General features: G+C 41.0%; 1 protein-coding gene across 2 annotated transcripts in view; it reads right to left on the reverse strand.

The window, feature by feature from the left end:
* The window catches only part of dntt (deoxynucleotidyltransferase, terminal), a 75,549-nt gene that overhangs the window by 61,352 nt on the left and 2,470 nt on the right, over window positions 1-11,727 (reverse strand). For both annotated transcript variants that reach the window (XM_044215201.1, XM_044215200.1), the window contains exons 2-3: window positions 7,538-7,712; window positions 4,769-4,879 (exon numbers count right to left, since the gene is read on the reverse strand). In XM_044215201.1, the coding sequence (XP_044071136.1) occupies window positions 4,769-4,879; window positions 7,538-7,712 (286 nt within the window). The remainder of the gene's footprint in view (window positions 1-4,768; window positions 4,880-7,537; window positions 7,713-11,727) is intronic.

Here is an 11,727-nt window from a genome sequence, read left to right on the forward strand (position 1 = left end):
TGGAGATGGCGAGGGATAAAGAGGGAGCAGGGATGAATAAATCAATAGTGCATGGCTGTGGAATGAAGGGCCACTGCCAGTGTGTGATTGACACCTCACTGGGGAGCTGTTGCTGAGACGATGCTCATCCTCTCTTTCTGATCCTGACACCTCTCTGCACCACCTACTTCCTCCTCCTTCACCAGCACACCCTGCTGGCCCCAGATGCTCCTCTCCTCCCCTCCTTTCTGAAATCATCGCAGGTTGTTTCCTCCGACACTTCCTCTGTCTGTCTAATGGTTCCTTCTACGCGTATAGTTGCATGCACAAACAGCATTATTATAAGGGCTGTACAGCTATTAAGTTGCTATTTTGTGATCTATTTGATGGTAAATATACACAGTGTATCTGATTATTGATATTCAACATCTTAAAGAGTAAATAATACGATTTAATACAACTGTCTCCTCTTCATTTCTCTCATGGTCATTGGATATCAGATGTGGTATTCAACTCTCTGAGATGGTTGACACCGTAGTAGTAATTGGTGCAATACAGTTCCTTTCCAACACATCTCCTGGCACAATATATGCACAGACATGAGAGTGGTATCAATCAGCCAAAGTCCTGACGCCACTTCCTGTCTAGCCACTGTTCCACTAGCTTTTGTAACTCAAATCTCTCGTTGAGGGTTTCTTTCACTGATCTTTCTGGAAAAGTGAAACTTGTTCCAGGGGTTTACTGTCCTATTAGAAGTTGAAACCTTTTAGCAAAGTGATCTTAACAAAGTCAAACAACGATTCATTTGTTAGCATACAATGAGAAATACAGTTCAATCGTAGCTTGGTTTCTTCTTTTAAATCCACTGTATCTACCCACGCTCTCTTCTTCTTCTCCTAGAATAATAGCTGTAATCTGTGCCGTCTGAAAATGTTTTCACCGTTCGGCCCGCTCTGTTCTGCTATTATTACAGCTGTGTATGGAGAAGCCCGCTGCACATGAGCTTTAGTGTTTCTCCTGCTGCCCCTGCCTGCATGTTCCCGCTCGGCCCAAAGACTTTACAGTGGGATGACATAATCTTTAATATCGCCTCATTCTGTGGAGCTGGTGACATTTAACCTGCGGTGGTCTAAGGCTTATGGGAAATGGTGTTTGTTAAAAGCAACTAAAAACAGAAATATAGGTTGAATAAACATATTCTTAAATAGTTTTTTGTTTGTCTGTCTAAACAAATTAAATTAAGTGCACCATCTAATGTTAAAAAAAAAGGTTATGTTCCAGAGATGCTGGATTTTTAGTAATTTTGTAATAATATTATTATTAAATGTCAATGTGATTTTGAATGAGGTTCTCTTATTTCTGAAAGAGCACTCAAACCTTCCCGTCACCCTTTGGCCCACTGAAACCACAAAACAGAGCAGCTGCTTTTCATTGTAATGCTAGCCTGTTAGCTAGCATTGTTTTGTTAGCATGTGTTAGCTGTTGCACAAGCTTTGCTAGCTCTGTCCGTATTTTTGAGAAATAGCTGCTTTGTTAGTACTGGTTATATTCAATGTTGTAACATAAACAAAACACACTTTTTTTTCTTTTTTTTGTGTGTGACACATATTAGCCACTGCACTTGTAAAGCAATGCTGAACACGCGTCGAGAGAGCTTCATTTCAATGAGCTGAGGGATTCTTATTTGATTGACTGACCCGATTTTGCTCACGATGAATACTGTACATCTCTTACCATCGGAAAAATCATTATCCTTCATAGTTGTCCCAGACAGTTTAAGGTCCCCTCTTGTGGAAGTTATGCAGTTCTGTATTCACTCTGAAGTCTGCATTAGTGACATATAAGCCTACCTCTTGGGGAAATTATTCTATTGATGCTTCAAAGCTACAGGAATCTTTATCTAAAATCATGTTATTTTCAGTTTTCAGTTGGTATACATGTTATGTGTTGTGCAAAGTTTATGAAGTTACATAAATGTCACATAACTGTGAAAAAATGTGCAAAGGTTGGATTGGCAGGGGCTTTCTTTTTTGTAAATAAGATAAAGATAGCCAAATAAATCTCAGGATGTCACTTGAAGACAAACTCATATGATTGTGGTTGCTAGGTGACAGTGACACTGGCTAGCCATGACACACAGCAGTGCAAATATTACTTGGCCATATCCTGGACTGTACTACTGTATGTTTGAGCCAGATTAGCAGCCTGAAAGGAGTCAGAGAATAATGTAGCCACAGCCACATCAGGGTATTTAACAATGTGGTTTTGTCGTGAGTCTTTGCTGCATATACATATCCTTTTTGTTGCTAAAGTGGTTCAGTTTTTAGAGTTAAAAATTCTCACCAGTGTCTATCACCACATGCTTCTCCTCCACCGCTCATCACTACAATGCTGTCGACTGACATCTAATTTGCTAATGAGTGAGAATTAACTTTGCAAGCACATGTTATTGACAACATTAATGAAGGAGCAGCAGTAATCCATATTTGGCCACTTTCCAACACTGTGACATGCATGACTTGACAGCAAGGACACCAACCAGCTAATGCTAGTATAATTGCAGTATATCTGTAAATTCAAATTTTCCTACACTGTGAAATCTGAATTCAGAAAATACTCAACAGTCTTGATTAACTGAGAGCCAAATTTGCAAAAAAAATTTAGTTTTTATTCAAAAGAATAACTTTTTTTGATCATATCAGTTATCATTTGCCTTACAAAGATCACCGAAATGGAGGAGCTAATTATGAACCTTTTAATTTGCCACTACATCACAAAGACATACACGCACATACTGTATACCAACACAAAGACGTGCACAAAAATGCACATACATATACACATACATAAATACAAACATAAAGACAGACACATACACTCACACAGATATACACATTTGAAAGTATCTCAGTCCCCTCAAAAGCTTTTTCATTAGACGTGTATTCACAGGGATTACATGACTTCTGTGCCTTGCAATCAAGAAGACATCAAGATAGATCAAGGATGGCTTTACCATCATGGATCAACAGCTTGCCCCTCATTAGCACTGCTACAATGCAGTAGATCATATCCTGTGTCTGTTGGTCTGCTGTTGTGCATTTCTGAACAGAGACTTGGTTGACAGACAAGGCAAAACTTCTTTTTTTTTATTTCTATCAGTCTAAAATATTTAATGTAATTGCATTTTATCTGCCTGAGTGGAGTGTTTTACCTGTGGCTTTCTCAAGACCACATCTAGAACAAACCTTTCTCTCTAATCAGAAAGTCTTCTTTGATGTTGGGATAATGAGTTAATCATAGGGATAGGGCAATTGAGTGGGATTGCCAATTATGGAGTTAATGCTGTGAAAAGAAACAGGGGATAAGAAATTGAACAGCAGCCCTCCCCAGGTGAGATGTGTGTGGGCGTGCACATCTGTGCGTGTCTGTCCATGTGGACAACACATGCATGCAAGAACACGTGGGTGAATTTTGGTACACAGTGTGTGCATCAATTATGTACATTTACCGTCACTGGGAGGTAAAAAGTCATTATGAAACCGATGCCTCACAGGCCCTCGGTAAGCTATGCTTAATAGGTCTTACTGAAACTCATCAGTAGGTTTACACACTCCCACACAAACACACACAAGTTTGACAGTGATACTTCACATCTCAGACCTCCGATTTCATATTCTAAATATCTAAATATTCTAAATATGGCATAAAGACAGTGCTTCCGAGAAGGATCACAAAAATGGAAATTAATGAAATGCAAAGAGTACACCAATGCTGATGTTTTTGCATATATTCTCTATTTCTTCTTTTAGCAAGATTGTAAATGTTCCTTTAGGTCACAGCAGTGCTATTAAACTTTCCAGTAATTCCTTTTTTATTATGAATTAATCTGCCAGTTATCTTATGATGAATTATTTTATGAATGAATTGTTTAGTCTATAAAATGTCAGAAAACATTGAAAAATGTCCATCATAATTTCCCAGAGTACAATGGAGCGTCTTTAAATTGCTTGGGTAGATATTCTGTTTACAATGATCAAAAAATAGAAAGGCAGAAAAGCCTCACATTTATGAAGCTGGAAGCAGCAACAGATAAATGCCCTTTAAAAGATTAGTCAACTATCAAAAATGTTGTTTAATTTATGTAGATCAGCTAATCTTTTCAGTAGTACTCACAATACTTATTTGCACAGTGCTTTATTGTTTGTTTGGTCAATACATTGACCGCATGTAGACACTTCCTTGTTCCTATTTCCTGACTGGTTTATCATGCTGCACCTTGCCATTATCTGAATGCAACACTATTTCCCTTTTCTTCAACGCTCATCAACATATAAACCAATCAGTCGACGAATCACTTCCCCAATCTGTGTGGGAACCTGAGCGTCCCTTCCTCAGCCGCCCACCCCACACCTCCCTCCCACACTGGCCACCAGATGGCAGGGGGACAGATCCATCATTGCTTGTGAGGAGTGTCACGTCCGTCGCCCATCTCGGCGTAGCGCGCAGCGCCTCAGGGCGTGTCCGTGCCAGCCCCCGTGCCAGGGATCGTGGGCATGTCAGCTGTTGCACCTCCAACGTGCCGCAGCTGCAGATGCTACTCATTTGCAGGTTAATGTATTTTGGGGAGAGTTGTGTCAGAGCGCTGGTAAGTTAAGCAAGCCAGCCATCCAATTAGAGCAGAACAGATTAAGGGGCTTTTTACATTGCAAAGTCAGAGCGACAGCCTCAGGTGGGCGAACAAGTAAAAGTGCACTTGTGTCCACAGTGAGGTTAGATAACAGTTTCTTACTGTGAAAATCTTGTTATTGTTTTCTGTGGTTGTCCGTCTCTGGCAGGCGTATGGAGAAATGGTGGCCACAGGAGTAGGTGTAGAACCTTGTGCCAATGTGGGCAAGGTTTCCTGTGTACGAAAATAACAGACACAGACTTATGAACACACACATACACATACAGATATATATGCATTTGAGCTCTCGCAAATTGTTGACAAGCTAAATGTGTAAACGTGTGTAAGGCTATTCCTGACTAGCACAGAGCCAAGAGTTCAAATTGAATTACATAAAAATGTAGCCATTTGCCTTGGAGAAGTTATTTTTATGACTGTGTCTCCAGGGCAACAGGCTAATGACACTCATCTCACAGTCTGGTGGCATCCAAATCCATTACGCTACCTAACCCGTGGCATTACAAATCTGCTTGCAATCATCCAATTTGCCTCCTGTAAATTGCCTTTTCATTCTATGAAGAAATGGTTCCCCATTTGTAATATATGTGTCAAAAGGATTACCAATGTAATATTAATATTCTTGGAGACAATTAGACATCACAAAAGAGAACATTGTGTCCATAAAATTACCCATAGATTGGGTGGGAGAATGATACAGAGAGGGGAGGAAGAGGAGAAAGAGGAAGATGGAGAGATTGCCACCACCCAATGTTGACCGGGACCGATGCTGCAGAAGGAATAGGGGTGTCTCTAAAAGATAATGAAAAGAGCTAGTACCTCTCACACTGCTGGGCTGAATCAATCAGTAAGGGATTCAAAAAATGTTCATCATTTATTCTCTGCCAGGAGCCTTTCCTGTTCTCAAAAAAAAAAAAAATGAATAACTGAATATATTTCACGGCACAATTTTTCTGCCAATCAAAAGTAAAACTGTCTTAGAAACTCCCTAACTGCGCTCCTTCTAAATACAACAGGGGGTTCTCCATCACTTTTCCACCTCAGCTGCAGTTTGTTTAATCCGATATGGGATTGTGGGTCCATGGAGACGAACGTCTGAGCATCAGCATGCATTGGTTGATTTTCCCCATCTGGGCTCAGTTATTATACAGGCCTATAACTCTGTGGAAGTTAAAGCTCTCAGACTGATCTCAGAGGCAGCGTATCCCCTTCTGGCCTTCTCTCCAGTGTCCTCTCCACCTTTGCTGTATGGCTTAGATGTAACTAAGCTAATGTGTGCAGTCTACACACTGCAGCTCCATTTCTCAGCATACCATCTGCTGAGATGAAAAGGTACAGTAAGCATTGCAGGACCTTGCCCACTCCTGCGCCCTCCTCTAAACCGTAGAGACACTCCAGGCCTGTTTCTGCCTCCATGTTAATGCCTGTCACGCAGGCGTAGAAGTGCACTCAGGTGGGTTAATGAAATACTCTCGGGCCGCTGAGCAAGGCAAAGGTCACCGAGGTTCAACCTCTTAAGGGAGGCTGCCTGCCCCTGCACCCACGCATCTACACACTAACCCACAAACATCCTCCTCAGACGCCCAGCCCACCTGTTTCCTAACAGAAGAGTGAAGGCAGACACATGTTCACAGGCCAGATGCAAACTCTGAATCATTTCCATTTTCGTTCCTTTCAAGCAGCGTATTCTTTCATCTTACCACCTCTCCACTTAAACAGGTTAAACAGCCTCTCTGCAAGCCAGGAAGTAATGTCACATTACAAATACAAATATTACATTTCAATGGGTTAAATACTTAAAATTACTCCCTGACTTGCTGTAGAATATTTATGATCGTAAAACACATTGCATTTCCAGACTATCAAGAAGAGTCATATGCAAATGTGCCCAAGAAGTAGCCTGTTTGGGGAATATTTTATCCCTAAATGGCAGCTCCTTAAATCGATTTATGACTCACAAAAACAATCTACTGGAAGTGCAGCGCAAATAAATGCCACCGTGCGTTACCTCGTCCGCTTCAGAGAGGAATTGCATCACAAAACAAGAAGAGAAGTGGGTGTGTGGTTACCTGGGGAGATGGGTCAATAAATGTCAGCATGGCATCATTAGCCTTGTCACTTAATGATGCCGCCGACTAAAAGTGCACCACTGATGTGCCACTCTCATGTGGCCATGTGGAATCAACGCTAGAACAAGACAAAGCCGTTTTGGGGATATTTCACATGAAGGCACAAACGCAGCAAATGTCATCGTGACCGTTAACGCTGTCACAGGCTTTTAGGAGAAAACATAGCTAGAGCTTGGCAAATGTGACTTCAGGAGTTGAGTGTTTTTCCCTCTCCATGGTGGGAGGAACAGGAGACCACATATTTCTTTATTTTGGATCCATATGCTGCCAAGCCCTTATAGTGCCATCCACATGGGAAATGCGTGTGTGCCAATGTGTGTGTGTTTCAGTTAGTGGGTCGCTCTGAGCACTGACGTCCGGCTGATGGGTTTATTTGACACTCCCACGCAAAATGGGGGATGTTTCTGTTGCTATCAGCAAGGTGAAGTGTGGTAATATGAGCAGAGGGAAGTTAGATGTGTCCTCTTTGTAAGAACTCCCTCTCAGGTTAACATTATAGATTTGCAGGGGGAGGAAGAAGCTTACTATATACATAGACGTAGAAGACATACCTTCACAATATGCATTCCCTGCATGAAAGAGTATTCAATTATTGTGTATCCTCAAATACTGCATGTGCATGCCTACTTCATTTATGTTATGGAGACATACTCAATGGAAAGCTTCCTATTTGGTCCGTAGTGCCATCTAGTGCTTACCCTATATCTATCTAGATATTGCTGTCTGGTTTGTGACACACACAAACCTGAATGCGGTGTCTGGTCTCCACAGCAACAGGTCTCCCCTCTCTCATGCTGTCAGTGAACCAGCTGATGTCCAACACATGCATGTTGGGTAGATTCTTCGGGGCACGCTCCTTTAGCCACTTCCACAGGGATGAAGCCTGGCTGTCCTCTGACACCACATGAGTGACCTCATCGCTGTGTAGGGACAAGAAAGACGCTGTCAGAAGGTTCATAGCTCAGTTTATGGTTTTATTCCATTCTGTCGAGGCTGAAGGATAGTGGTGAGCATTATTTAGAATGAAATTGACAAGTTCAAGTTCCCGTTCAGGTTTCAAGCATCTGCATAGGAACCACAGGAATCTATACAATACATTCTTGACCCAAGACACTCTCAATTTAAAAACACAGAAATCCAAAAGTAAAAATATTCAATACAACATAAAATGTAAATTATAAAATATACAGTAAATCAACTTTAAACCTGCAACAGTTGATGTTTTTGGCCACCTGGGGGCAGCGGAAAAAAGCTGTGAACAGAACATTGAAATATTATCAACTTATCACATAAGTTGATATGGTTAGCAAATAGTTGATCATTTACACATCCAGCAGTTATGGAGCAACATTATCATTCATTTGGAGTCGAACGTAAGTCCAACATTGTCTCTTCTTTTAACTCTGTTTTGGTCTCCACCAACTTCTGAGATAAATATTTGCCTCTTTAGCTGCTGGCTTCACCAGCTAGTCGCTAACTGTGTAGCTAGTCGCTAACTGTGTCTGTTTGGTGCTGTGCAGGTAGCGTACAATGAGTATATCAGAGCTTTTTGACTGAAAACAGCTGCCTTCTGCGGCCAAAAACAACAATATGAGAGCGGTGAGATTGGCGGGCCAGAAAACCAAAACGAGCTAAAAGACACTAAAAAGCTCAATATAGCTGAGGGGAACTGCTGAGTCGGGTGATAATTCTCTGTGGGTTCAACACTATGAGCGACCCCTTTCACATTCAAGCAGTCGTGTGATCCACTGTTAACATAAAAATATTGTCTATTTGTTAGGAGTTTAAAACTCAGCTGATTTGCTTCACCAGGACAGTGTTGGTGTATGGGGTTTGATCAGATTTGCCTGACACTAGCCCTGCAACACAGCCCCTCAACTGCCATTTGATTTTTATTAAAACGTTGCTAACTTCTGAGTGGTGGACGGAAGCGCATGACATCACCTTTTTCCTACTCCAAACCAGTGAGAAGAACACAGACAAAACAAGTGTGTTCTTGTACGACCAAAGCGCTCGAGGACTAGTAGTAATTAAATTTCTCTTAATGCAAAAAATAAGGAGACAAAAGCCTTGATACTGTATTTATGGCTTGGTAGGACTCCCAGGACACTGAATTGTTTGACTGAAAGATTTCCTCACTGCTTGATTTAACAAAAATAACTTTCCTGTCTTGGTCTCAGCTGCCTTTAGAGAGTATATAAGTTCAAGTGAAGCTTTTGAAATGCAGCTCAGATCTCAGCATCATGGTCTGTTTGGGGATCAACACTGGGTGAACAACATTCAGCACAGACCCTCAGTGCCTCCCTCCACTGTTTGATAGCCGAACTCATTCAGCCAGTGCCTCCTACAGCTCCGCCGAGACTTCCTCAACAGACTTTTTATCATGGCCTCCTCCCGCCTTCATGCTTCCACGGAGTCTAACATACCCAATCAGGGTGCCCAGCCGTGCATAATTACTCTCAGCATGCTCCTCCTCTTCCTCTCTCCTGGCTTGGGTAAATAAGTGAAAAGACTCCTTAAGAGATGTCCCAGCAGAGCTCAGGCTGAGGCCTAATTGGCCAAATCACTGGCGAAACTAATGCTCAGCATACCAGTCCAGCCACCGATGGTCCATGTTTGAAGAAAAAAAATCCTTCCCAGCACAAAGACAAAGACACATTTGAGGTATCTAAGGGACACAGCTTTTACCTCCAAAAGTTTAAATTCACTTGCCATGAACAGTTGTCTAATCAGAGTAATAGAGATTTGGCTCTTGGGTTGATTTCCCTCTAAAATCACAAGGGGTTGAGAAGCTATGTTGGAACAAGATTGAAGATTATATTTTTCTTTAAAAAAACACTCTCTCCTCAAGCCATATTTACCTAGAACTAATCCAGCCCCTGAATTTGGATCCTTATTTTATGCGTAGCCGCACAGAATGTAAAACGGCAGATTGACATGCAAATGAGCGAGAATGCAAGCCCAGCACCAGATTGTACTTCCCAGAATCAGTGGCATTCTGAGCCCAGACACAAGGACAGGCTAAAGTCAATGGGCTTTGATATGGAGAACTCTCTCTGCTCCCGTTCATGTCAGCAGCTACCCTCCTATTCCTTCCAGTGAAAACCAACAGGCAGATCAAAGACAGAGTATGTCCATAACAGATTTTTACACGATAGCGAGGTGTCATCTGTTTGCCTTTTAGAGCTGCTCCCATGAGACATCTTAACTGAGATATGCATGATCACTGTAAGTAGAAAATTAATCATAATAAATAAACATCTAAATTAAATGACATTAAATTATTATTAAACTCACTCAAGAAGAGCTGCTTGCTACCATACCTAATCAACCAAGATGTCCCATCACAGATAAAAAATGAGGATGTGGCCAATTGACCATTCGCTAAAGCCTTCTCCCGAACAGCAACTGTCCAATCACAGCTTAAACTGGCAAGGCAGGCCTGTCAAGCTTTATATTTCCCTACATGTTGAAGTGGTGTGCATGGGGCTGTAGTAAGAGTGATACTCTGTATATAAAGAGTGGCGTTTTTTCTTTACCCTTTCCAAAACCAAAAATACAAGAGCAAAAGAGTAAGCAATGGATTAAACAGTGTGTCTGTCTCTCTTGTCTATTGTCCAGCTAATTAGATTACTAGCTACAGTAGTAACCTAACGTTACTTCTGAGTGGGGTTACGTTACAAGAACGCCCAGTTCACGGCTAGCACATCCACTATGTAGTAAGCATTGGACTATATGAAAATTTCATGTCACGATTATCCTGGCCAAAAAAACTGCGATTCGTGATATTATTCCGATAATCATCAAAATATGCTTAAACTCTTATAACGGCACTAAAACATACTGGAGTCACTTTACCTTACATTTTGTTAAGAAACAAATAGGACACATCTTTTTAGTGAAAAACAAATAATCTTAAATAAGGTAATCATGAATCATAAGGTCAACCTGCATAAATAAAATAGCAACATTGTGAGAGTCTGTTCTTTCTGACATGATAATTCCTGTATTTTTCACTTCTTTACCATGATGTCAAATGGTACAGACAACAATTCCATCAATTGCATCAGTATCTATAATTTACCCATGACTTAAGAAATACAGGAATTATCCTTTAACAAAAATAAAGTCCAACTGGCATTGTGGCATAGAGTCAAACTGTCCTACGTTGGACCTGTTTTTAGTAAAAAAAAAAAAAAAAAATTTAAAACCTGAACAACACTGTGGCACTTTTCTGGCATCAAACAGTACTGCTAGCCTTGTGGCCTAGAGAGTGAGACTGGCCAAACCTTTAGACAAGCTAGACGGCTTTTTCATGTCATGCATATGAGGATATTCACGATCATCCCGAGCCGCAATTATTATAATAGAAATTGTCCTATGTGGCCTGTGTAGTAATAATGTTTGGTATTGATTTGGAGTCACTGGGTCACATTACATGGAAGCTATTGGGGAAAAAAATAGTAAAATAAAATTACATATTACACAATATGATTTACACATTAGTAATCAAAATAAGTGTGCTACATGAAACCAATTTAGTATAATAATTTAATCATAATGTTCACTAATATGGGCAAATCAGCATGAAGGTCTTAAAAAAACAAGTATTGTGTCATTACAACAGTAATTTATTGATGGTCCCTAAGTCAACCCCCAGCAGTTAAGAGCAAATGTCTGTCAAATATCCAACTTTAAACTAACTTCACGGCAGCCATTCCTGAAAGAGCATTTATTGCAGCTCATCAATCAGCCAGGACAAACATGTCGATATGTGGATCCATGTTCATGTGCATCAGACTTGAAATTAGGACAAGGGGAGACGTGTGTGTGTGTGTGTGTGTGTGTGTGTGTGTGTGTGTGTGTGTGTGTGTGTGTGTGTGTGTGTGTGTGTACGAGCCATTCCTTTATGCACAGAGGAATGCACACAGTGTA

This window comes from Siniperca chuatsi, linkage group LG11 (genome assembly GCF_020085105.1).
Source record: "Siniperca chuatsi isolate FFG_IHB_CAS linkage group LG11, ASM2008510v1, whole genome shotgun sequence".
In the NCBI taxonomy this organism is placed as follows: Eukaryota; Metazoa; Chordata; class Actinopteri; order Centrarchiformes; family Sinipercidae; genus Siniperca; species Siniperca chuatsi.